Genomic DNA, 27,916 nt, shown 5'->3' on the forward strand with positions numbered 1-27,916 from the left:
GGGAATATTACAGTTTTTACCCAGTATAATCTGACTCACCTTCTTATACTTTTATTTCGTCAGAATTATGAATTAACACTGTGGACAAATGGAATTTTGACGAAATAAAAGTCTGAAAGATCACCGATGCTGGCTGGACCATCAAATTTATTTCTTGCTGTATTTTGCCTGTGCAAACATGGCGGGTTCCGTGCCGACCTCAAGTGTGATTTTGGAGGTGAGCTGGGATACTTTCTCTTTCTTTCCTCACCTTCTTATACACCTGATATGTAATGGAGTCCTACTTTTATAAGGCAAGTAGCTCCATCTAGTGTTCAAATACCGAACTACAAGCAGCTGCAATGTCCATGTATAGTAGTGATGAACACACATGTATCCGCATATGTAAGGATACAAGGAGGAAAGCTGTGCCGATACTCATAATAATAACAACCAATCATTTTCTGGACCGCACCGTTCACGTGAAATTGCCTCTGTTATTGTTGTGCTCATGTGAAGGCAGTAATCAGGCGTCCATTGCCTTTATCACAGCCGGCTATTGTGCCGTGTACAATGTAAGATGAGATTAGAGGAGACTCATTAGCAGAAATGAAGAGGAGAGAATAAGCTCGCTACATCCAGCACCACATTATATACAATGGCTGAGGGTCTATTGGAAATCATTTGCCGAGCCTGAGGGACAGCGGCTATTGAATGCTTTTCTATTGCCTTTAATTGCATTTCTCGTATAAATCGTCGCCCTCCAGAGACAAAATACAAGAAACTATTCTCCATTCTAACAATGCAAATACAATATTTGGTAAAAGGTAACAAACTGAACATGAAAATCTGGGCTTATAAAACCAACCATTAGAAGAAAGGATCCTGCAGGCGAGAACGTTGTGCTGGGGGTTGGAGTTTTGCAGGGGCAGTGCGCCGTGTATGGCTGACGTCTCCCAGCGGGTGTTATCCCAGCTTGGCGATCAGCGCCACCGACACAATGATGGAGAACAGCTGCAGACATGAAGAGAAGCCAGTGAGGGACCATACACAGGACAGTACTGCACTATGACACATGTTTACAGGGTAGACAAACTTACTATCCACGTGTAGCAAATGTTTTAATATATTTTGATATTTTAATATAATTGCACTGGTAGTTTTTTTCTGAATTAGTTTCTGGTGTCAAGAAGTTTCATAACTAACTTGTGCCTTTCATCTGTCACTGTCTAGCTGTGCAAACCTGTTACATCAGTCCACTATTCTAGACTGAGGTATTTATCATAGGCCGGCCATACCCTCCTGTCATGGTGGATACATCAAGAGGTGTAGGGCTCTTAAAGACGTTGGCCACTCTTTTACATAAATTGCCTATGTGCTTTTATGGCCTTAAAGGGCACCTACCACCACAAATCTACCTATAAAGGTAGATCGGGTGGTAGGTGCATCAATGGGACGTGAGGATAGCCCTTTTAAGGGCTAATCCTCACGTCCCCTCACTTTTTTGATAACTTTTATTCCACATATATTTAAATTTACTTATGCGGCTACCGGGGCGTGGAGTAGCCGCATATGAGATTACACGAGGCGGCTACTCCACGCCCCGGTACCCACTTTACCCCTCCTACTCACCCATCTTCGGCGCGCAGCTCCGCGTAGCTGCGCGCCCTCGTCTGGCGATCCTGCCGTCTGCGCATGCGCAGAAGAGCAGGCCCGCGCCTGCGCGGTCACAACTCCGAAACAGGCGCGGGCCTGCTCTTCTGCGCATGCGCAGACGGCAGGATCGCCGGACGAGGGCGCGCAGCTACGCGGAGCTGCGCGCCGAAGATGGGTGAGTAGGAGGGGTAAAGTGGCTACCGGGGCGTGGAGTAGCCGCCTCGTGTAACCTCAGATGCGGCTACTCCATGCCCCAGTAGCCGCATAAGTAAATTTAAATATATGTGGAATAAAAGTTATCAAAAAAGTGAGGGGACGTGAGGATTAGCCCTTAAAAGGGCTATCCTCACGTCCCATTGATTCACCTACCACCCAATCTACCTTTATAGGTAGATTTGTGGTGGTAGGTTTCCTTTAATAATATTCCTGGAATGTTCAACAATTGATTCATCACCCCTGATGTTTCCTTTAGTGCTGTCTGTAAACTCTCTGTGGATCTTTGTTTACATGTCTGAGCACTGCTGAAATAGGAGGAGCTGCAGCAGGAGAGTTATGGCTCATCCTGTTCTCCTCCCATTCCTCTCCTTTTGTCTGTCAGCGAGACAGACAGCGAGAGAAAGAGGCACAGTGAGTGACACCATTAGGACGGACTGAAGGAGTGAGAAACAGGAAGCTGTGTATATATGCTGAGGGCAGCATGGTGAAAACAGGGAGAGGCTGAAGCTCTCCCAGAAGGCAAAAGTACATGGACATGTGCATGCAAAGATATGTATAATGGAACAGATTTATTGAAAACTGGCCAACCCCTAAAAATGTATCCGTCAGGTGGTCCGACTTGGCAAAGTTTTGCATTCAAGTTTTTAGAAAGTATGCAGGCATGGGGCAGGAACGCCCTATGCCAGCTCAAAAATAATCACAATTTCTTGCAGTGTGCATTGCGATTATTTCAGTGCTTCTACATCAGAAACTGCCTTAGAAGCAGTGATACATGTCCTTCTATATGTTAATGTGCATGACTTTTGTGCGACTTTTCAGACAAAAGTCTCAACAACCAACAGACTCACAGGCCTCATTTATCAAGATAAATCAGGCAAGCCCAAAAACCTTACAAAAATCCCAAAAACTAGACATAGGTTTCCAGATTTAAGATAAATGTCCCTCCAAATCTCTATCTTGTGCTTTCACATCACCTCTCAGAGAAGGATATTCTGTATCACAAAATTCACACACCCTCAGACCTTTGCTTTTTCCATTGGGATCCTTGGTGAGATCCTGGGCACAGGTGACAGGTCCGGTATGCCCGCTCAAGGCTTTGTGCCATGTAATGTTACATTAAGGCCACAAACAAGTGCCACTCTGAGTGCCACTGACACTCACACCTTCGATGGCAAAAGAAAATGATACTCTGCTAAGACGTTGGTGTGTATGAGACCTTAGGCTGCGTTTACACATTCTGTTTTGATTGTATTTAGAAACTGAAAGACATGTGATCAGTGAGGGCTACACGTGTGCCTTGGTTACATACTAAACATGTGGTGTTGCCGATCGGATGCGTTTCAGTTAAAACTGAATATGTGTTCGGGACTAGCCGCTTTCCATTCTGACTGGTGTTTTTAAACGTAATCCAAACGGAATGTGTGAACACAGCCTAACAGTTACTTTATGTATCACATGAGGATAGATCAGGCCTTAGGTTCAAGTGCAACTATGAAGTCTTAAATAGTCATTGATGTGATATATGATATGAGCATATTTAGTTTGCCGCGTATTTTTGTCCCTCCCATAGACTTGGCATGCTGGATATAGCACGCTCCAATAGACATGAATGGAGCCGACTCTGCTCCTCTGTTCATTGCGCTACTTCAGCCCGATGCTGTGAGGAGTGGAGAAGTGGTAATAAACCTCACCTCCCTTCTCCCAAGGGTCTCCGGGTGTCTCTGACACTGGGTCTCTGGTCAATAATTAATGCCCCACATTGGGGCAGATTTACTTACCCGGTCCATTCGCGATCCAGCGGCGCGTTCTCTGTGGTGGATTCGGGTCCGGCCGGGATTCACTAAGGTGGTTCCTCCGACGTCCACCAGGTGGCGCTGCTGCGCTGAAGTTCCCCGAGGCCCGCCGAAATGCACTCAAGTTCACCGGCCTATTCCTGGTGAAGGTAAGCGCGAGTCTCGTGACACTTTTTTTTTTAAATGCGGCGGTTGTTCCGAATCCTTCGGGTTTTCGTTCGGCCACCCCCCCCCCCCGATTTCCGGCGAGTGCATGCCAGCGCCGATGCGCCACAATCCAATCGGCGCAAATCGGAAATATTCGGGTAACACGTCGGCAAAACGCGAATTGGGCCCTTAGTAAATGACCCCCATTGTGTTTTGTTGAGCTGCATCCCATCAATCTAAAAACAGAATGTCGTCTGCATCTGCCTGTAGGAAGTTTTCACACACTATGGGGCACATTTACTTACCAGTCCGGAGGAGTTCCAATGATCATGCCCTGTGCCGCGATTCACTAAGATCATGTGCCCGATATCCTACATGTGTCGCTTCCCCGCTCAGGTCCGACGGAGTTCACCTTCTTCTTCCCGGTGCATGTAAGTGCTTGGTCTTGCGACACAATTTGAAAATTAAATCCCGCAATCAGTCTGAATCAGTCGCAATGGCTGCCCCCCTGATTTCTGTTGCATGGAAGCCAGCGCAGCCGCGCCACAATCCGATCGCGTGCGACACAATCTCATCGCAGACATCTGTTAAATACCCGTCAAAGCTGCGCCTATCCTGAAAGCGGTGCAAAGTCAGACAAAAGGGCGATCCGTGACCCTGAGTAAATAAAACCCTATGTTTGAATTGTGAGGACCTTCATCTGATCGCAGATGCGTTTCAACCTAAACACTCCATGGGGAGTAACAAGTCTTTGGTGGCAAACAATGCAAAACACTTGTCTCCTGTTCCCGATCTCAAGCGTTTAGGTCTTTTTTAAAAGTATTTATTTTTGCAGTTTTTTGAATTTTTATACAAACATAATAAACAAAACCAGAAATCAAGATTGTCTGTCACATATTTCCTTCCCCCCAATACAGGATTATTATACAACAGCCATGGTAACAGTCAGGTTCTTACTGCGTTTCAAAACTACCTGAGGGATATTACATAGTAGATAACAGCAGGATACTGCAGCCAGACATCTTGATACAACACAAATAACTATTGACACATAGACAATCAGTCACACACACACACACCAGCACGCTCAGTCTCCTTCATCATGGAGAGGAATATAAATCACATGTGATTATAAGGCTGTATGGGGAGTCGCGCACCATCTGGACCAGATGCGATCAAACTTCTGGGGACACTTCCTGTTGGTATACAGAGACCGGTAGTGGGGAATGACACTATTAATGAGTAGTATCCATCTTTTTAATGGAGGGGGCTCCTGGTCCTTCCAGGTCATCACCACCACTTTTCGGGCGTAATATAAGACAAACCTAAAGAAAATTTTGTCATGGTGGCCATTGACAACTTCGTTTATGATGCCGAGGAGACACACAGAGGGAGACAGTAAGCGTGGGAAATCAAAGTGTAGATTAAGGAACTCCAGCACTTCGGACCAGAAGGCATGAACCCTAGGGCAGGACCAGACACAATGCAGGAAGGATCCGACTTCAGCCTGACAGCGAAAGCAAAGATCATTAGGCATTGCTCCCATGCGGAATAGTCTAGCAGGGGTGAAATATACTCGATGGAGGAATTTAGATTGGATCAGGAAGTCCCTCGCACTCACTACAGATGTGAAGTAGGACAGTTCGACCTCCCTCCAGTCATCATCTGACAGGTCAGGGATATCCTGTCTCCAGCGTTCACAGGCTCTATCAAACGGTCTGGACTTTTGCTCTTGTAGGAGAGCATAGCACTGAGTGAGTGGCTTAGGGAGGTCCGGGGTACTCATCAGAGTCTCTAGTTTGGAGAATTTCACTGTCAGGCTGAAGGAGCCGAATTGGGCTTTGAATGCGTGTCGCAGTTGCGTGTAATGGAAGCTAGCCGTATTGGGTACCGTATGTCTCTCCCTTATCTCGTTAAAGCTGAGTAATTCTGCTTCCGGGGATAAGAGCTGACCTACAAATTTCACCCCCGCCGCCCCCCACATTGTCCAGCCTGGGAGGGAGAGGAAGTGAGAGAGCCACGGATTGAGCCACAATGGAGTCCTAGGCGAGAGAGGGGGAGAGCAGCTCGGTTCTACCAGGGATTGTGCCCTACGCCAGCACACCGCTACCGTACGTAGGGGAAGTGGGGTATCAGATGGGGACTTATACCTGTACAGCAGGTTTGTAAGGGCCTCGTAGGAACCTACCAGGGCACCAGCCAGTGCAGTAGCTGCATTACCCATGTCTATATCTATCCACCACTGGGCATATACTAGCTGGGAAGCCAGGTAATAAAGGTACAGATCCGGGGCAGCCAGTCCACCCCTAGACTTGGGAGCCTGAAGCAGCGCTAGACTGAATCGCGGAGCGCTACTCTGCCAGTAGAAGGACCTGAGAATGCCGTCCAAGCGTTTAAACAGACTCTTAGGAAGTAGTATAGGACAAGCATGGAAAAGATATAGAAATTTTGGAAGAAAAATCATTTTAAATATATTAATACGCCCGTACAAAGACAAGGGGAGAGTGGACCAGGCTTTTAGGCGCGATTCCGTTGCAGCTATCAGGGGTGTAATGTTTAACTCCGTAAATGCCTGGACCTTGCGTGACACCTGGACTCCCAGATATTTAAAGGTGGACACCACCCGGACTGGGACGGGGAGGGAGTGTACCCCTACATCAGATAAGGGAAAGAGGGCCGATTTGTCCCAGTTAACCCGAAGGCCTGAGAACCCCCCATAACGTTCTATCAGGGACAGAAGGGATTCCAGAGAGGGGCCCACGTCTCCAAGGTATACAAGTGTATCATCAGCATAGAGAGATACCTTTTCAATAATAGTACCTCTAGTTATGCCCTTAATGCCCTCAGAGTGGCGGATCGCCACAGCAAGGGGCTCAATGGCAAGTGCGAAGAGGAGGGGAGATAGTGGGCAACCCTGTCTAGTGCCCCTAGCCATAGGGAGAGTAGGTGAGATGTTAAGATTAGTCCGCACCCTAGCCTTGGGATCGTTATACAGTAGCTTAACCAATGCTGTAAATCGAGGGCCAAAACCCATTCTAGGCAAAAGGGTCCACAAATAAGGCCACTCCACAGAATCAAATGCCTTACAATTGTCTAAGGATAATATAAACCCAGGGTCTGGAGACCGCTCTGCCTCTGCAATGTTCAGGTGTAGTCTTTGTATATTTATGTCAGTTCCCCTCCCAGGCATAAAGCCTGTCTGGTCCGGGTGAACCAATGATAGTATTACTTTGTTAAGCCTTGTTGCCAGAATTTTTGCTAGTATTTTAACATCTGAATTTAGGAGGGAAATTGGGCGGTATGAGTCAGGAAGCAGGGGATCCTTGCCAGGCTTAGGAAGAACTACAATAAGGGCCTCTCGCATGGAGTCAGGGAGGGAACCGCTATCAAGCGCATCGGAGTACAGGCTGAGGAGAAGGGGGACCAGAGTCTCACAGTTATCCCTATACCACTCACCTCCCAGCCCATCAAGTCCAGGTGTCTTACCGGGGGGCAACGATTGGATGGCCAGTTCCACCTCCTCTGCCGAGAGCGGAGCATCAAGCTCCGATGACTGTGCCTGTGTGAGCCTCCAAAGTGGAAGACTGTCAAGGAATCCGGAAATCTCGACGGAAGAGGCGGACAATCTGGAGCTGTAAAGAGATGAATAGTATTCATGAAATACCATGTTAATGGCCCGGGGTTCTGTGATCAATGCTCCGTTACCATCAATAATAGAGGGAACGGAAGCACAGGGGCGTTCAGCCCGCGATAAATACGCAAGCAGCTTCCCGTTTTTATCTCCAAATTCAAAGATGGACGCTTCCCTGGCTAGCAGGCGTTTGCTGGTGCGCTCCTTCACTACAGCTAGATGGTTCCTCTGCGCCTGAGCCCAAGTCTTTTTATTCCCCGGAGTAGGTTTCTCTAGATAATCCTTTTCTGCAGTCACCAGTACAGCCGTCAGCCTTTCCTCCTGGGCATTTAAGGACTTCCTATGGCCAGCTACCCCCGACATGAATGCCCCCCGCACCGAGGACTTGTACGAGTCCCAGACTAGAAGAGGATCAGGATGGGTTGAGTGTACATCCCAGAACTCGCTGTGCGCTGCCCTAACAGTACTCTGGACCGCTGGGGATAGGAGCCAAGCCGGGTGCAGGCGCCATAAGCGGGAGTCGCTGGGGGGGCCTATAAGGAAACTGATGAGCAAGGCGGAGTGATCTGACGCACTGCGCGGGCAATAGGATACCTGGTCAACGTGTTGCATCATATCAGGGGAGACAAAGGCCAGGTCAATCCGAGAGAAGCTCTTATGAACAGAGGAATAGAATGAATATTCTCTCTCTTGAGGGTGTTTACTACGCCAGACATCGGCGAGGTCTAGAGAGGTGAGCCACTCGTTCAGACGGGCCGAGCCTGTGTCAAGACCACTTGTACGATCCAAGGAGGGGTTAGGGACTGCATTGAAGTCACCAATACAGAGTATCGGACTTGGAGGCATAGCAGCCAGCTTACTGGATATTAGGTGCAATACAGCTGGATCAAAGGGAGGGGGGACATAAATAGACGCAATAGTAAAGGTAAAGCCCCACAAGGCACAATGTATGATCACATAACGGCCAAAGTGATCCGGTGCTACCTGTATGACCTCTATGGGAAGCGCTTTGGATATGAGTATGGATACTCCCCTAGCGTATACAGAGTAGGAGGAATGGTAACCTCTAGCCACCCAGGCCCGCTTCAGGGAGAGGATCTTCTGACCCGTAAGGTGTGTCTCTTGGATACATACAATATGGGGGGCCTGACGCTTAATGACATCTAACATCAGGGCCCTCTTGAATTTGGAGTTAAGTCCCCTCACGTTCCAGCTCATTACCTTAAGTGAAGACATATTAGCGGAAGGGAAAGGGGTGTGGGGAAGGAGACATGAGCAACCAAGCATTCATCCTTTCATACCACAAAGACATAGACAGACAGACAACAGTGAGCATAACAAATATAACAGAACTGAACTAACAATCCCAAGAATACAAACCCCCTGTCTAACACCCTAACAGCAGTAGTGTAGACCTAGACCCAATAACAGTCAAATATTAGAACAGTGGTCCCTAACTCAAGACAAACCTACACCATTTGTCCCGGGACCTTCAACCCTTAATGAATAGATGATCAGGAGGTTATTAGGCAGCCATATTTAGAGAGAACCAAGAGGAAATAGGGGAGGGGGGGGGGAAGAAGGAAGACGCAAGGAGGTAATGGTAGGGGGAGGCGGGGAGGGGGGGAGGTGGGGAGAGAATGGAGTGCCATAAATGGCGCACTGGTCAAGATGACCAAGAAGAAAGCGCAAATCAATCACAGGGTACATTTGTGAGGCACGTAAAGTATAAGCAAATATTAGAAAACTGTAACAGTGATTTGGGACCCCTGGATAACTATTCAGGACTAAGTCCAGCATTGTCATAGCACATCAAATAAAAGGATATGTGAGTCCAGTCACTCAGGAGGTGCGGGCCTTGCAGCTGGAGCCCGTGGAGCTGCATCAGCCCAGTGAAGTGCTTCGGTTGGGCAAGTGAAGAATCGAGTCTTCTGACCATCCACAATTCGGAGCTTGGAAGGGTACATCATGGAGTATTTATACCCCTTGTCACGGAGACGGGCACGGACCTCGGTGAATTGTGCTCGCTGTTTCCTGACGGATGCAGAGAAATCAGGGTAGAAGGACACTCTGCTGTTGGCATAGAGAATTTCTCCCTTGGTACGGACAGCCCTGAGGATAGAGTCCCTGTCCCTAAAGTGCAGCAGCCGGGCCAGGAAGGGTCTTGGATTGCCCCCTGGAGGGCCAGGGCGGGATGGCACACGATGGGCCCTTTCTACTGTGAAGAACGGGGAGAAGGTATCTGCAGGAAGCATATTTTTGAGCCAATTTTCAAAAAAGGATACAGGGTCAGACCCCTCCACTTTTTCGGGGAGGCCGACCACTCCGACGTTGTTCCGTCTCAGGCGGTTTTCGAGGTCATCAGCTCTGTCGATGGATGCAGACATTTGGCGCTGAAGCTCTCTGATCTGTGTCGGCATAGGCCTCTGGACGTCCTCCACCTCAGATATTCTGCGTTCAGTTTCAGTAATTCGCTCTTTAGCTTTGTGGACATCGTGTCTTAAAAGAACAAAGTCCTGTCGCAGCTCATCCACCTTGGTAACCAGTTTGGATTGGCATCCGTTAATGGCCGCCAGCACCTCTGCAAATTTCCGATCCAACTCCGTAGCCGCGTCAGGCAGATCAGCACCCTCCTCATAGCTTACAAGCTGCGGCGGGCTCTGGGAGCCTTCAAAGAGGGAGGGAGAGGAGTTTGGGGACCCCTGAGGAGAGCAGGGTTGTGTGCGGGAGAATCTCCCTAACTTTTTGGCAGCGTTCGACTGAATCTGTGCTAGAACGGCTTGGGATGTGGAGCAATCCTGCGCATCCAGGGGTTCCAGGGACTGGAATGGAGGATCTTCATGGACGGATTCATCATCCGATGGAGGCGCAGACACCCCGGACGCTGTTTTGAGCATTTTAGCCGTCCTCCTCCGGTTACCCATGGCGTCTGGGCAGGGGGGGGCCAGTGATAAACAATCAAGGAGCCTAGTGTCCAGTAGTTAGCAGAGATACAGTCCAAACCCACGTGGAGTATTGCAGCGGCACTGCAAGGGTTAATATAAAACAGAACCCGGGCAGGGGATCACTGAGAGTATGGAGGACTCAGTGCTGGGCTGTATAGCTTGGGGTCCCCAGGGCAGAGGTGGGCAGCAGCAGGGGAATTTCTTCCCTACCTGGTCCTGGATCAGTCCAGCAGTGTCAGGGTTAACCCTGCGCGCCTAGGCCTCAGGCAGCGCAGGGGAGTCCGCAGGATGGCGCCTCCAGCAGGATGAAGGGCTGGCTGGAGCGTTGCCTCAGTGCCCTCGGCGGTGGGAGCGGCGTCCAGGCAGCCAGAGGCAGGAGAATCTCCCCGGCGGTCGGTGCAGCAGCACCGGGCAGCTAAGAACGGACCGCCGCGCGGGTCACGTGGTCGGCCGCGGCGAGGTACGGAGGAGCGGCGCAGAGTCCGTAGCCGCCTCCAAATCGGGACCGGAGGACAGCGGCAAGCTTGTGGGGCACCCCGGAGCTGAAGGGGACAAGTATAGGTGAGGGATGGCTGCCTTAGGAGGGAGATGGGGTGTCGGGTCCCGGGAGCTCCGCGGCGCACGTCTCCTCAGTCCGGCATCAGGCAAGCGTTTAGGTCTAAACACAACTGTGAGCTCCTCTCCGCTGGATGTGCGTTTCTAAATGTAATGGCCTGCTGGACGGGTACCTTACGAACCTTTACATTTTAAGTGATCCTTACTTATGTAGGTGAAATACAGTCGACTATATCCTATATTCTAAGTGGTCCTACATTAAGTTGTCTCAACATTATATTTATTTCTTCTAATGATATTTTAATTCCTTGGTATAGACGCCATCTACTGGCACTGGTCATTACTGGTAATGTTGCAGAACATAACATCTGCCTGGAAAACGGTGGGTTTACATGTTAACCAATGAGAAGTCGTGTTTCATTAATCACAATCCTGTTCTGCACCAAAGTTCCTAATTGGTGGATGCCTGGAACTGAGCCCAGAAGGGAAGTTTATTTATTCTCCCTGTGACGGGAAGATCCAGAATAGTGATGGAATTATGGCTCTTGTAAGTGAGCTGGCTCATTAGGCTCCGCTCACTAAGAATAGCCGGCTTTTCTGGCTCCTGAACGGCTCCCTGTTTAATATATAATAGGGAGCCGCAAGCCAGTCAATCACCGCTGCTCCACACCACTTTTAACCTGATTGTATCGGGTTAAAGAGGACGTGGTGAGTTGGTTAGGGGTGGGGTTAAGTGAACCATCGCTCTTGACCTTCACGAACAAGAGTTGGCTCTTAGATCCGGCTCGTTTGCGAACGACACATCACTAATCCAGAACAGCCGGAGACCTCCATGTGAGAGGACACACGACCTGCATAAAGCAGTGTACTGCTGCTATCTCCTATCTGAGGGTAATCCCCCTCCATCACCTCAGCCTGTTAACGTTGCTGCATTGAGGCCTTGGAATAAAGAAACTGTGAGTTTGATGTTCCACGGAGTGTCTCTATGTGGGATCCTTGGCTGCTGCTAACATCACTGGCCTCCCCTTTACCATGTTCCCGGGGATCCCTACATCACACATATACTGGGAGTGCCCCAGCTGGAAACCTTCATCATATTGCAGCCGCCCCATCTTCTTGCATCCCCTCGCTGGTCCTGCCTGGCATGGACGAGGCCTGCTCCACCTGGACCAAGTGACTGTGACAAGTCCAGCACTAGGCCGCATTAAAGCCAGTCACTCAGCTACCAGGGGAATCCAGTTGCCCCCAAGCCATTAGGTTAGGCACACAGCTTGTGAACACGGCCTTATTGTTGGAAAAGGTTTTAAGGAGAACATTCAATATCTTGTACATGAATTGTTCGCCTCACAACCTGGAGTTAGCCAGATAACGGTATTAATGCAGCCTAGGAGTACAGATGTTACCAGAGAATGTAAATTACTAATCCATTTATTCCATAATGATCTCCACTTCCTCACCTCCCATCCTGTTATAACAGCTGCTGCGATCCCCAGAGCCATGCTGTTCTTTTTCACTGCCTCAAGAATTGTAGGAAAACAGCCCTGCACAGCAAAAGATACATGTAATTACAATAACACTGATGTATACCCTGATGATGTGAGCGGGAGGTTTATGTACATGGATTATTTCATGACTGGTTCGTGTGGGTGTTTTACTTTCATCTTGGGCCTCATCGATACTGCATTGTCATGCAAATTGCCAGTATGGTGGCACAATGAAGTGATTGGAGAAAAACATACATACTGGGGCACATTTACTTACCCGACCCATTCGCGTTCCAGCGGCGGCTTCACTGACGAGCGTTCGGGTCTTCCGGCGATTCATGAAGGTCCTGCGCCCGATGTCCACCAGGTGTCGCTGCTGCGCCAAGGTCCGCCGAGTTGCGTCGGAGTTCACTGATCTCTTCCTGGTGCATGTAAGTATGGCGCGTGCGACCAATTTTTTTTTTTTAATGCGGCGGGTTTTCCGAATTTGTCGGGTTTTCGTTCGGCCACGCCCCCCGATTTCCATTGCGTGCATGCCGGCGCTGATGCGCCACAATCCAATTGCATGCGCCAAAATCCCGGGGCAATTCAGGAAAAATCGGCGCAAATTGGAAATATTCGGGTAACACGTTGGGAAACCATGAATCGGGCCCTTAGTAAATGACCCCCACTGTGTGCCACAATAAGGAGGCCTCTAAATAGTACAATGCTTATTGCTCTATGAGGTGTCATACTTCAGTTCTGTTAGGCTCTGCCTCAGACTGCATTTACATGAACATATGCCCGCACGGCTACGGCCGGGTGGGCATACGTCCGGCGCCATGGATAGGAGGAGGGGTGACTCCTCCCCTCTCCATAGAAATGCACAGCGTACAAGCCATAACATAGGGAGAGATAAGACATATCTTTTCACCATGCAGCCTTTGCCGTCTATGGGGGATGTATGTACGTCTGCAAGCTTGTCGCCGTACATACATCCCTATACGGTAGTGTGAATGCAGCCTAACAAAGATGGTCCTGTGGGTGGTCCCCCGTAGGGTATGTAGAAAGAGGTGGCATTGTAGGTACAAGCCGTTTAGACAGACGCTATATATGGCATGCTCAGTCACGGTTTGTATCACCGATCACCTTCTTAATCAGTAACCAGTCTCTTGCCTTTTTATTAATGACTTGCTCAGTTGTTGTTATCCCGTTGCAGTCACTCTTTTTGGGATCTCTGCAGCACGCCTTGGGATACTTTAATCCGGTTTTCACAGAGAAAGTGGAGTTGATGAAATCTTCATAACCGAAGAATCCACAGCAAGCAAACTTTAAATTAAAAAAAGGGCAATAAGTCAGACTTAAAACTGGGTTCATTACAAATATTACATATCAACGGGATTCAAATGCCTTTTTATTTAAAAGGGTTGTGCTATAACAGACATTTAATAGTGTTAAATCTCCCACAGCAGTCTGGTGCAAGGATCCCCCTGGGTAATCCCAGGTGATGGTACAGAGAAGACCTGTGATGGTCAACGTGGAAAGCTTAAGGAAACACATGAAAATCGATGGGGCAAACGTATAATTCTTTATTTTCTGGTCTAGGAATACAGTACGGTAGTGCAAAACCTGGTAGCAGGCAGGGCTGAGGTAAGGCTGGCTGTGTACTAGCCATAGCTGAGGCCTGGAGGTGGCTAAATCTGGGGCTGGATAAGACAGATGTAGCCCAGGGTGTCCCCTGGATGGGGCTACATCTCTGTCTCTCACACATTGGGGGGAATTCAGTAATGTGTCACCGGCTCTGACAGTGCATAGCTCAACAACATTACATAGCTCAACACTCTGCTCTGACAGATTCATCATTGTGATGATGAATCAGTCTTAGTTTCAAACTGTTAGGTTCTACTTTTGGACCTGCTTTTTGCTAGTCTAAAGAGTGTGCCGCCCTCCTTTGGAGCACGGCCTTTTTTTCCAGCGACAATGCCCCTTTTCCAAAGCTTACACCTCCTTCATCAGAAAAGGGGAATAATGGTATAAAAGCCTTTATAAATGTGTCGGAAAGTGATTGTTGGCGCAGAAGTTTAGTGTAAGTGGCTTCATGAATTCCCCCCACTGTCTCTCCTTCTCTCAATCACAGAAAACCTTCTCTGCCCAGATCACCTTGAGTTCTCCCTTCTAGGGGGGTTCCGGATAAATCATCCAGTAGGGAAGCCCTCGTGCTACAATGTGCTTTGAAAACATTAGTATACAATAAAGAAACTTTTGAAACTGTGCAATACAATGTACAACCCAAAGGTGGTGATACAATCTCACCTTTATCAACCAAATTGGGGAAAAGTGTATAAAGACGGGGACCAAATATATGATAACTGGTGTAACCTGTTTCAGTGCAGTTTGCGCCAGATAATCAAAATCATAGCTGCACCTTTCTTTTCTTAGTGCCCTTTGCTTCGTGCTGTTGTGACAGAATTGTAGAGCAGCTCAGTAATAAATGTGACACAAACTCCAACTAAGCACTGCCTTTCCCCTTCCACATTTCTAAAGTGCGAGACAAATTGTAGCCATGACACAATATTGGCGCAAACACTTCATAAATACATGTGCCAGCTCCAAAGGCAATTTCTTTAGTCCAAACGTAGAAAAAAAAACTATATACTTAGACACAAAAAAAAATATCTGGGCCATGGGGTAACTGGCTAGGATGACAAGAGGAAGAGGGTTGATAAGGATAATTAGGAGGGCACCAGTCTGCGGCACTAAAGTAACAAGGAGATGCCCCCCAAAATTTGGTTGGGGCCTAGTATTACAGGCTAAAATGCATGTCTTTGGCTGAAGATTGTCCATACTCTGCACCCCAGCAGTGATAAATGCATAGCAAGGCTGTAGCTGCTATGTAAACAGTATTAAGTACAGGTGCACCTACAGTATTTTCTTTCATGACATACATTGATACCAGAAGAAGAGAAGCAGTACAGCTACACATCCTTCACTCACCACTACTACGTGCCGAATAGTCCGGGCTGCTAGTAGTTATGCCCTTATGTCCCAGTGCTGAGACCTCCAATTATAAGTTATTTTATCTATCATAAGTGTCTATTAAGGACACAGAGCCCTTGAACTACTGTCACCACATTAAAGCCACATCAGCAACTAAAGAAGTAGAGATAATCCTGTTAAAGACATAATTAGGAGTGAGATCTCCATGCACTGAGCAGTGAATGGATAGTGAATAGGAGAGAGGAGAAAGTTACTGCCATACACCGGCAGTAGGGGCTTACCTCCACGATACTTATTTGGTAGTTTGGTTAATACATCTAATGTTCTACACAAGAAGAGCTACTTCTCCAGTGAAGCTATCAGGCCCGGCAAACAGTATTCTGGTCTGTTCTTATTACCTACCTCATGTTCCCTACCCCACAGTAGTATTTAAAGGGAATCTATCAGGGAGATTTGGGACACAAAACCATCCACAGGTCCTCATGGACTAGTGGTTTAGTGTCTTAGAGTGCCCAGTGTGAGTTTTCACCATGGGCACATAAAAAAACAAACGTTTATACTAATCTCCCCAAGAAGACGTAGCACAATCCAGCCTCACCGTCCAAGCGCCATAGGTACAGCTCATGCACAATGAAGCTGGGGTACTATAATAGCTTCAATGAAGCAATGCGACAGGAGGTGGCGAGATCTTCAGATGTGAGTCTGGTGTGCCTTGGACTCACATCTATGCAGGTAAAAAGGTTTGTTATTTGTCACTATCAGCAGTGAAGCCTCAGGGGTTGTGTGTGTACATCATTGTACCTATACAGTAGTTAGTTCACCTTTTTCATAATAGAGTCCCAGCTTTCCACCACCAGTCCATGGCCATTGCTCCCATAATAGTTCTTCCTGATGGACTGCAGACCTTTGTCTTTTACAATGCTTTCAGCCTTACATGGATAATAACCAAAAAGAAAAAAAAGAGAAATCTTTATTATATGGAAAATTTGGAGACTTAATATGCGGTTATTTAATAGCTTCCATCAAATATTGGCCTAGCTATATAGTACAATGCATCATGCTGTCAGAGGCACAGTCTATATACAGGCCTTGGTTACCATGTTTCGGTAACATTTGCATGGTGCCAGAAAAATCAGCTGAGAATAACTGAGAAACCCACTAGTACTGAAATAAACAAAGAAAGAATGTAGGAAAGTGGCCTGGTCGTACACCCTTTCTTCTATGTGTAAATTGTAGAACTTTAGTGCCTGTATGATCTGATGACAAGCGGTGCCATACTGTGCAGCGTGATGCATGTCATCCTATATACGTCCTATGGGGAAGGTAATAAAATCTATACTAGAGTATTACCAGACAATACTCACCAAGTCAGCGAAAGCCAGAACCAGAACAGCTGCTGCCACCTCACAGATAAACAGGGTCAGCATTATCAGCAGAAACTGCACAGGAACAATAACACTCATTTAGAAAGTGACACAAAACAGAAGGAAATGACTCCTGCAAATATATTGACACAAAGAAAAACACAGTCATACATCTATAATACCGCTATTATGTACTAAGGAAAATCTGACGGCTTTCAGCATTGTGGGGACAAATAATGTACTGTTTGATGGAGGACAATCCAGCCATTCACTTATGGAGGGGGGAGGGGGGCATTATCATGTTATGTGATTTCTCATTAGTCTTGTTACCTTTCCAAGAGCTACATCTAGTGATCAGCCCCCGGATCCTAGTCCTTGGCATCCAGTTATTGTGTAACCAGGTGGTTGACTTATACATATATTACTAGAGGATCTGCAGGCTGTATTTATTGGTATTAGTAGTTATCATCTATGTGTATAGGAGGGTATTTCTCTTACCAGCGGTTTGCTGAGCTTTCAAGTTTAATTAATTGTAGAAGAAAATGAAGAAATGAAGAAATATGACACCGTGACACCCAAAACAAACATAGAAAATAGGAACAAAGTAACTAACTTCTAGATACATTGTACATATCAGAGAACAGTGTGGAGACATTCCGGTCAGTGACATATGGGTTTGTATAGTAATCAGGAGGCCCAGAGACACAGTAAAAAAAAGAAGGGAATAAAATCAAATAGAGAAAAAAAAGAAGAGCAGTGAGGGGACATCAGGAAGTTGGGGGAGAGGCCATGCTGACCCTTCTTCCAGGTTTTGAATGAAGTTCCATACCTCAAACCAGAACCTTGATACAACCCAGAATGTAAAATAAGTTGGGCTGGACATTCTTGTTCTGCTCAGATTGGTGAGGGGTTCAATTGCTCTAGCAAATATGACAGGAAAGAGTGGGTAACTTGCCTCATCCCCCTCTGTACCCTGATGGAGTCATAGCAGCCGCTATGGGGCCCGCAGTGTCAGGGGGCCCCATCTTCTGACCTGACACTAAAGAACGGAGGATGTTCACCATTATATACATATTATGCTGCACATTGTACAGCATAATATGTATATATGTGATGTATATATGCTGTATATACTGTTTTTGTGTTTACTGTATATGCTGTTTGTATATGACACAGTATATGTGTGTATATGTGATGTGTACATGCCTGTGCGAGGGTATAAATGTGTGTCTATGATTGAATAACTTTTTTTAGTGCGATGGGGGCCCCATTCAGAAATCTACTATGGGGTCCTGCCCCTCTTAGTTATGCCCCTGGCACAAATCTTTGCCAGGGGAGAAGAGTAAATGTTTCCTATTAACCTCTTAACTTGTAACTAACAGTTGACATCACAGTGTAACACCCGCTGTTGTGGCATTTAACATTCCTGCCAATGGTCTCTCCCCCATGATCGGCCACCCCGTGCCGTCTTCGGGTGGCGCCGATCGCTGTAATGGCAGCCCTGAGGTCCGATCGGGACTGTCCTCAGGCAGTGCCTGTAAGATCTCGCATGTGCATAGGCTGACACAGCTAATACCCTGCAATACATTAGTATTAGTTCCCATGGTGGAACTAATAAAAAAGATTTTAAAAATGTTCTTAAATTAAAATAAATTAATAAAAATGCCCATAAGCCCCATAAACATATAAGATCATTATTGAACAAGCTCTATGAACACCGTAAAAAAAAATGTTAAAAAAACACCCAAAATTATGATTTTTACCTATTTCATCCCACAAAAAGTGCAAAAAAAGTGATCAAAAAACACATGTACTCCAGAATGATACTGTTGAAAAGTACAACATGTCCCTCAAAAAATAAGCCATCAAACAGCTCCGTAGCCAAAACAGTAAATATGTTATGCCCATATGGCCCCAATAATGAAAAAGGTAAAATTTTATAGTCTACACAAGGGGCCAATGCGAAAACTAAAATCCTGGCAGCTGCAGGTCCCTCCTTCCCTTCTGCGCCTCGCTGTGCCCCCATAAAACAAGTAACGGCCCCATGTGGGGGGTCTCTGTACTCAGGAGAAATCACATAACAAATTTTAACATAGATTTTCTTATTTTATCTTTTGGAAATGTGTACATTTTAGGGCTAAACGAACATATCAAAGGGTTAACAATCTTCCTAAAAGATGTTCCTGATAGTTTGAGGGGTGCAGATTTGAAAATGGATTGATTATATAGGGGGGTTTTTTTTAATGTTATATATTTAAAATTTCATTAAAAACAGTAATTATCCCCAAAATAATCAATTTTGAAAATACAGAAAACCAATATTCGATTTATAAGCCGCGTGACAACAAAATAACTTGTCCAGACATTTCAAAAATGATGAAAATGTAAAGTAGACAAATGGGAAATGTTATACAGCAACTAATTTAGGTGGTAAATCTATTTGCCTGCAAATGCGATGATTTCAAATTTTGAAAATGACATATTTTTATTTCTTTTTATAAATATACACAAAACTTATCAGCCAGAATTTACCACTAAAATGAAGTACAACTTGTGAGGAAGAAACAATCTCAGAATTGCTTTGATAAGTAAAAGCGTTAAAAGGTATAACCATATAAAGCGAAACGGTCATGGTGCGGTGAGACACTGGGGCTCATTTACTGAGGGTCGCGTTGCTCACTTTCGTTGGACTGTGACAGGTATTTAGCAAGTGTCTGCGCCCGGATTTTGGTGCACGCGATCTGTTTATGTTGTAGCTGTGTTGGCTTCCATGCTTCCCGACAGAAATGGCGGGGGAGTCCTGTCGGACAATCTGACTCATTCGGACTGAGAGCGGTATTTAGCTTTCAAATTGTGTGGCAAGACAATGCACTTACATGCACCAGGAAAAAGAAGGTAAACTCCGGTGGACCTGAGCGGGGAAGCCACACATGCAGGATATCGGGCGCACGGTGTTAGTGATTCGCGGCACAGTGTATTATCCCATCGTAAGTAAATGTGCCCCACTGTGTTCTCACTGCATCATGACCAAGAGCCATAGACGCCTATGGGGGCCGCAAATTGTGCGGCTGGATCACGTTCCCCCGTATGGTGGTGTGCATGAGAACTTAGGATCTGCTGTTGTGCATATTACTCCATGCCATGTGTAGTGGCCAGGTACTGTTACTACAAGCTCAGCTCTCATTACATGAAAAATATAATACATGACAAACCCCCAATAACGCTCTGTACAACATATAATACCGCTATGTCCGTGTGCCCTTATGCCAAGAAGCTTTTGGCCTTGATAGATGTCAGTATGTTCTTTCATCCCTGTAAATTAGCTGATGTTTTAGGAAAGATTTGCCTCCTACATTTTATTTCGCTAAGACCTTTATTATAAAAATGAGCTGTGCGTGGGAATAAATGGATAACATGATTCATAGTCACGGTCAAGGCCATGATCTCAGCTTTGTACATGACCGATTGTTTTCAGCTTTTAGCGAGGCTCAAAGTACTTGTGTATTTTCCATTTACATCTATTATACATATAAATAAATTCTGCACAACTCTGAGGATAACAGGTATATTTCATCATCTTCTAATGCTGAGTTACAGCTGATGTGGACATGTAATATGTCATACAGATAACAGATATCTTGCACACTATAGTCAGAGTTGAAGCAAACGGTTCTGTCCTTAGTGGTCCAGTTATACTGCAGACACAGATCCAACTCACTTCTACAGTATGTGTCCCAAAGCAACCAATCAACTACTGATGGCCTATCCTGGGGATAGATCAATATCAATATACAACCTTTTATACCCCCATATAAATAATATGCTGCTGTAGGCATGGTAACCTGTGGTGACTACTGTGCCCTCTACTGTGTAAGGCCATAAATGTCTTAAGTGAAAAACCTCATTTACCAATTCTGCCAATTCCAGTGGTAACTCACAATGAGCAGTAGGACTCGCTTCTCCCAGTAGGCACCATAAGAACCTAAAAATCCCAGAACGACCATAACAATTCCTGCAGCGACACAGAACAAGCTGACATGCAGGAAGCATGCAGAGTGGCTTCCAATGGTCCTCACAAAGGATTCAGTGCCGTACTTTATCCACAGTCCCATTCCTATAAGTATAGAGCCGCAAATCTACAAAGGGGAACATACAGAGAAGGAAATTACACACAGTACAGCAAAGACAAGCAGCTCTAATGCTCTAACATGTTCATGTCAAATCCTAATCACGGCTCATCACTGTCAGCGTGTCCCTGTCCTGTCCCCCAAGTGTCAGCGTGTCCCTGTCCTGTCCCCCAAATGTCAGCGTGTCCCTGTCCTGTCCCCCAAGTGTCAGCGTGTCCCTGTCCTGTCCCCCAAGTGTCAGCGTGTCCCTGTCCTGTCCCCCAAGTGTCAGCGTGTCCCTGTCCTGTCCCTCCAAGTGTCAGTGTGTCCCTGTCCTGTCCCCCAAGTGTCAGCGTGTCCCTGTCCTGTCCCCCAAGTGTCAGCGTGTCCCTGTCCTGTCCCCCAAGTGTCAGCGTGTCCCTGTCCTGTCCCCCAAATGTCAGCGTGTCCCTGTCCTGTCCCCCAAGTGTCAGCGTGTCCCTGTCCTGTCCCCCAAGTGTCAGCGTGTCCCTGTCCTGTCCCCCAAGTGTCAGCGTGTCCCTGTCCTGTCCCCCAAGTGTCAGCGTGTCCCTGTCCTGTCTCCCAAGTGTCAGCGTGTCCCTGTCCTGTCCCCCAAGTGTTAGCATGTCCCTGCCCTGTCCCCCAAGTGTCAGTGTGTCCCTGTCCCCCCAAGTGTCAGCGTGTCCCTGTCCCCCAAGTGTCAGCGTGTCCCTGTCCTGTCCCCCAAGTGTCAGCGTGTCCCTGTCCTGTCCCCCCAAGTGTCAGCATGTCCCTGTCCTGTGCCCCCAAGTGTCAGCATGTCCCTGTCCTGTCCCCCCAAGTGTCAGCGTGTCCCTGTCCTGTCCCCCCAAGTGTCAGCGTGTCCCTGTCCTGTCCCCCAAGTGTCAGCGTGTCCCTGTCCTGTCCCCCAAGTGTCAGCGTGTCCCTATCCCCCCCAAGTGTCAGCGTGTCTCTGTCCTGTCCCCCAAGTGTCAGCGTGTCCCTGTCCTGTACCCCCAAGTGTCAGCGTGTCCCTGTCCTGTCCCCCAAGTGTCAGTTTGTCCCTATCCCCCCAAGTGTCAGCATGTACCTGTCCTGTCCCCCCCAAGTGTCCTCTGTCCCTGTCCTGTCCCCCAAGTGTCAGCGTGTCCCTGTCCTGTGCCCCCAAGTGTCAGCGTGTTCCTGTTCCCCAAGTGTCAGCGTGTCCCTGTCCTGTACCCCAAGTGTCAGCGTGTCCCTGTCCTGTCCCCCAAGTGTCAGCGTGTCCCTGTCCTATCCCCCAAGTGTCAGCGTGTCCCTGTCCTGTCCCCCCAAGTGTCAGCGTGTCCCTGTCCTGTCCCCCAAGTGTCAGCGTGTTCCTGTTCCCCAAGTGTCAGCGTGTCCCTGTCCTGTACCCCAAGTGTCAGCGTGTCCCTGTCCTGTCCCCCAAGTGTCAGCGTGTCCCTGTCCTATCCCCCAAGTGTCAGCGTGTCCCTGTCCTGTCCCCCCAAGTGTCAGCGTGTCCCTTTCCAGTCCCTCAAGTGTCAGCGTGTCCCTGTCCCCCAAGTGTCAGCGTATCTCTGTCCTGTCCCCCCAAGTGTAAGCGTGTCCCTGTCCTGTCCCCCAAGTGTCAGCGTGTCCCTGTCCTATCCCCCAAGTGTCAGCGTGTCCCTGTCCTGTCCCCCCAAGTGTCAGCGTGTCCCTTTCCAGTCCCTCAAGTGTCAGCGTGTCCCTGTCCCCCAAGTGTCAGCGTATCTCTGTCCTGTCCCCCCAAGTGTAAGCGTGTCCCTGTCCAGTCCCCCAAGTGTCAGCGTGTCCCTGTCCTGTCCCCCCCCAAGTGTCAGCGTGTCCCCGTCCTGTACCCCAAGTGTCAGCGTGTCCCTGTCCTGTCCCTCAAGTGTCAGCGTGTCCCTGTCCTGTCCCCCCCAGTGTCAGAGTGTCCCTGTCCTGTCCCCCCAAATGTCAGCGTGTCCCTGTCCTGTCCCCCAAGTGTCAGCGTGTCCCTGTCCTGTCCCCCAAGTGTCAGCGTGTCCCTATCCTGTCCCCCAAGTGTCAGCGTGTCCCTGTCCTGTCCCCCAAGTGTCAGCGTGTCCCTGTCCTGTCCCCCCAAGTGTCAGCGTGTCCCTGTCCTGTCCCCCCAAGTGTCAGCGTGTCCCTGTCCTGTCCCCCCAAGTGTCAGCGCGTCCCTGTCCTGTCCCCCCAAGTGTCAGCGTGTCCCCCTCCTGCACCCCAAGTGTCAGCGTGTCCCTGTCCTGTCCCCCCAAGTGTCAGCGTGTCCCTGTCCTGTTCCCCAAGTGTCAGCGTGTCCCTGTCCTGTCCCTCAAGTGTCAGCGTGTCCCTGTCCTGTCCCCCCAAGTGTCAGCGTGTCCCTGTCCTGTTCCCCAAGTGTCAGCGTGTCCCTGTCCTGTCCCCCCAAGTGTCAGCGTGTCCCTGTCCTGTCCCCCAAGTGTCAGCGTGTCCCTGTCCTGTCCCCCCAAGTGTCAGCGTGTCCCTGTCCTGTTCCCCAAGTGTCAGCGTGTCCCTGTCCTGTTCCCCAAGTGTCAGCGTGTCCCTGTCCTGTCCCTCAAGTGTCAGCGTGTCCCTGTCCCCCAAGTGTCAGCGTGTCCCTGTCCTGTCCACCCAAGTGTCAGCGTGTCCCTATCCCACAAGTGTCAGCGCGTCCCTGTCCCACAAGTGTCAGCGTGTCATCCACCCTTATGTTCCAGGTGTCTTATGGTCATGTATTTAGCACTAAACTCACAAATATGATGGCGTTTACAAAAATCATGAGATATTTCAGGCAGAAATAAATACTGCCCAGTCTGGAACCACCAGCGTCGTTGCCCTCCATTCTCCTTATCAATCGCAGCACCTTATACAAGGAGAAATTATAAACGACTATAAAACAGGGCAATAGTAGGAGGATCTGACTGTATGATGAGCAATAAACAAGCTTTTTACAAGAACATTTTTCAGACCAGTCGTTCTTCATATAAGTCCATGTAAAAGAGATGTAAAGCACCATGATGCCTATAAGAAGCTGCGCGCCTAAGGGCAGATATTACACTGGACCCTGGGGACCTTGTGAGGGTCCTACCTCTATAACTATTATGGGATATATGAGGCTGGTACACACTATTATGTGGGTATACCAGGCTGGTACACACTATTATGTGGGGATACGAGGCTGGTACACACTACTATGTGGGTATATGAGGCTGGCACACACTATTATGTGGGTATATGAGGCTAGTACACACTATTATGTGAGTATATGAGGCTGGCACACACTATTATGTGGGTATATGAGGCTGGTACACACTATTATGTGGGTATATGAGGATGGCATGAACTATTATGTGGGTATATGAGGCTGGCAGACACTATTATGTGGGTATATGAGGCTGGTACACACTATTATGTGGGTATATGAGGCTGGTACACACTATTATGTGGGTATATGAGGCTGGCACACACTATTATGTGGGTATATGAGGCTGGCACACACTATTATGTGGGTATATGAGGCTGGCACACACTATTATGTGGGTAAATGAGGATGGCATGAACTATTATGTGGGTATATGAGGCTGGCACACATTATTATGTGGGTATATGAGGCTGGTACACACTATTATGTGGGTATATGAGGCTGGCACACACTATTATGTGGGTATATGAGGCTGGTACACACTATTATGTGAGTATATGAGGCTGGCACAGACTATTATGTGAGTATATAAGGCTGGCACACACTATTATGTGGGTATGTGAGGCTGGCACAGACTATTATGTGGGTATTTCAGGCTGGCACACACTATTATGTGGGTATGTGAGGCTGGCACACACTATTATATGGGTATATGAGGCTGTCACACACTATTATGTGGGTATATGAGGCTGGTACACACTATTATGTGGGTATATGAGGCTGGCACACACTATTATGTGGGCATAGGAGGCTGGTACACACTATTATGTGAGTATATGAGGCTGGTACACACTATTATGTGGGTGTATGAGGCTGGCACAGACTATTATGTGGGTATTTCAGGCTGGCACACACTATTATGTGGGTATATGAGGCTGGAACACACTATTATGTGGGTATGTGAGGCTGGCACACTATTATGTGGGTAGATCAGGCTGGTACACACTATTATGTGGGTATATGAGGCTGGCATACACTATTATGTGGGTATATGAGGCTGGTACACTCTATTATGTGGGTATATGAGGCTGGCAAACACTATTATGTGGGTATATGAGGCTGGCCCACACTATTATGTGGGTATATGAGGCTGGCACACTCTATTATGTGGGTATTTGAGGCTGGTACACACTATTATGTGGGTATATGAGGCTGGCACACACTATTATGTGGGTATATGAAGCTGGTAGACACTATTATGTGGGTATATGAGGCTGGTACACACTATTATGTGGGTATATCAGGCTGGCACACACTATTCTGTGGGTATATCAGGCTGGTACACAATATTATGTGGGTATATGAGGCTGGCACACACTATTATGTGGGGATACGAGGCTGGTACACACTACTATGTGGGTATATGAGGCTAGTACACACTATTATGTGAGTATATGAGGCTGGTACACACTATTATGTGGGTATGTGAGGTTGGTACATACTTTTAAGTGGGTATATGAGGCTGGTACACACTATTATGTGGGTATATCAAGCTGGCACACACTATTATGTGGGTATATCAGGCTGGTACACACTATTATGTGGGGATACGAGGCTGGTACACACTACTATGTGGGTATATGAGGCTAGTACACACTATTATGTGAGTATATGAGGCTGGTACACACTATTATGTGGGCATGTGAGGTTGGTACATACTATTATGTGGGTATATGAGGCTGCCACACACTATTATGTGATACATGAGGCTGGCACACACCATTATGTGAGCATATGAGGCTGGCACACACTATTATGTGGGTATATGAGGCTGGCACACACTATTATGTGGATATATGAGGCTGGCACACACCATTATGTGGGCATATGAAGCTGGTACACTCTATTATGTGGGTATATGAAGCTGGTACACTCTATTATGTGGGTATATGAGGCTGGCACACACTATTATGTGGGTATATGAAGCTGGTACACACTATTATGTGGGTATATGAAGCTGGTACACTCTATTATGTGGGTATATGAAGCTGGTACACACTATTATGTGGGTATATGAGGCTGGCACACACTATTATGTGGGTATATGAGGCTGGTACACACTATTATGTGGGTATATGAGGCTGGCACACACTATTATGTGGGTATATGAAGCTGGTACACACTATTATGTGGGTATATGAGGCTGGTACACACTATTATGTGGGTATATGAGGCTGGTACACACTATTATGTGGGTATATGAGGTTGGCACAGACTATTATGTGGGTATATGAGGCTGGCACACACTATTATGTGGGTATATGAGGCTGGTACACAATATTATGTGGGTATACGAGGCTGGTACACACTATTATGTGGGTATATCAGGCTGGTACACACTATTATGTGGGTATATGAGGCTGGTACACACTATTATGTGGGTATATGAGGCTGGCACAGACTATTATGTGGGTATATGAGGCTGGCACACACTATTATGTGGGTATATGAGGCTGGTACACACTATTATGTGGGTATATGAGGCTGGCACACACTATTATGTGGGTATATGAGGTTGGTACATACTATTATGTGGGTATATGAGGCTGGCACACACTATTATGTGGGTATATGAGGCTGGCACACACTATTATGTGGGTATATGAGGCTGGCACACACTATTATGTGGGTATATGAGGCTGGTACACACTATTATGTGGGTATATGAGGCTGGTACACACTATTACGTGGGTATATGAGGCTGGCACACACTATTATGTGGGTATATGAGGCCGGCACACACTATTATGTGGGTATATGAGGCTGGTACACACTATTATGTGGGTATATGAGGCTGGCACACACTATTATTTGGGTATATGAGGCTGGCACACACTATTATGTGGGTATATGAGGCTGGTACACACTATTATGTGGGTATATGAGGCTGGTACACACTATTATGTGGGTATATGAGGCTGGCACACACTATTATTTGGGTATATGAGGCTGGCACACACTATTATGTGGGTATATGAGGCTGGTACACACTATTATGTGGGTATATGAGGCCGGCACACACTATTATGTGGGTATGTGAGCCTGGCACACACTATTATGTGGGTATATGAGGCTGGCACACACTATTATGTGGGTATATGAGGCTGGCACACACTATTATGTGGGTATGTGAGCCTGGCACACACTATTATGTGGGTATATGAGGCTGGCACACACTATTATGTGGGTATATGAGGCTGGTACACACTATTATGTGGCATATGAGGTTGGTACATACTATTATGTGGGTATATGAGGCTGGCACACACTATTATGTGGGCATATGAGGTTGGTACATACTATTATGTGGGTATATGAGGTTGGTACACACTATTATGTGGGTATATGAGGTTGGTACACACTATTATGTGGGTATATGAGGCTGGTACACACTATTATGTGGGTATATGAGGTTGGTACATACTATTATGTGGGTATATGAGCCTGGCACACACTATTATGTGGGTATATGAGGCTGGCACACACTATTATTTGGGTATATGAGGTTGGTACATACTATTATGTGGGTATATGAGGCTGGCATTCATTGTTATGGGTAACCAGTGAATGGATTATAAATTCCCCCCTGCACCAGTATTAACAGAGCAGCACACCCTGTTTCCAATACGGAGCTGCTCTCCTCTCTCACATTTATCCTGTAATACTGTATAAATGTCACGTCTCATCCGCTAATCGTCGCAATCCTGTCACGGAAATAAGGCGGGAAGCTCGATGAAGCACAAGTACGCATGCGCATCACTCACGGCAGCACGGCATTATGCGCAGGCGCATAAAGAACAGTTCCGGACAGCCTCACCGCCGTGCGCGGAGCTGATGCGCACGCGCTGTAGCAGAGGCCTGATTTGATGCTGTGATGTCCTGCTGTGGAGAGGGTGAGGGCGCTGTCTGTGCTGCA

At 47.4% G+C, this 27,916-nt stretch overlaps 2 protein-coding genes across 7 annotated transcripts in view; one reads left to right on the forward strand and one right to left on the reverse strand.

Annotated features, from left to right (window-relative positions):
- Positions 1–27,916, forward strand: part of DNASE2 (deoxyribonuclease 2, lysosomal) — a 38,455-nt gene that overhangs the window by 4,017 nt on the left and 6,522 nt on the right. The window contains exon 1 of one of the 3 annotated variants that reach the window (XM_072149642.1): positions 27,758–27,893. The exons of 1 other annotated variant lie outside the window; for it this stretch is intronic. The gene's annotated coding sequence lies outside the window, so the exon portion shown is untranslated. Of the gene's footprint in view, positions 1–27,757; positions 27,894–27,916 lie in introns of those variants that run through there. One more of the 3 variants, XM_072149644.1, reaches the window with a different exon arrangement.
- On the reverse strand, positions 688–27,758 carry LOC140128169 (tetraspanin-1-like). Of its 4 annotated transcripts, none has more exons than XM_072149646.1 (8): positions 27,615–27,758; positions 23,551–23,661; positions 20,685–20,882; positions 16,747–16,821; positions 16,204–16,311; positions 13,562–13,714; positions 12,380–12,463; positions 688–993 (listed from the first exon to the last, which is right to left on the reverse strand). In XM_072149646.1, exons 1-8 carry the CDS (start codon positions 27,684–27,686, stop codon positions 946–948), a joined length of 849 nt encoding a protein of 282 aa, XP_072005747.1. In that variant the 5' UTR covers positions 27,687–27,758; the 3' UTR covers positions 688–945. The 4 variants fall into 4 exon arrangements, with proteins under 4 accessions (XP_072005747.1, XP_072005749.1, XP_072005748.1 ...); XM_072149648.1 differs by having other exon boundaries at positions 27,650–27,754; XM_072149647.1 differs by lacking the exon at positions 27,615–27,758 and adding an exon at positions 27,518–27,559.

The sequence above is a fragment of the Engystomops pustulosus genome, chromosome 4 (assembly GCF_040894005.1).
Source record: "Engystomops pustulosus chromosome 4, aEngPut4.maternal, whole genome shotgun sequence".
Lineage (NCBI taxonomy): Eukaryota > Metazoa > Chordata > Amphibia > Anura > Leptodactylidae > Engystomops > Engystomops pustulosus.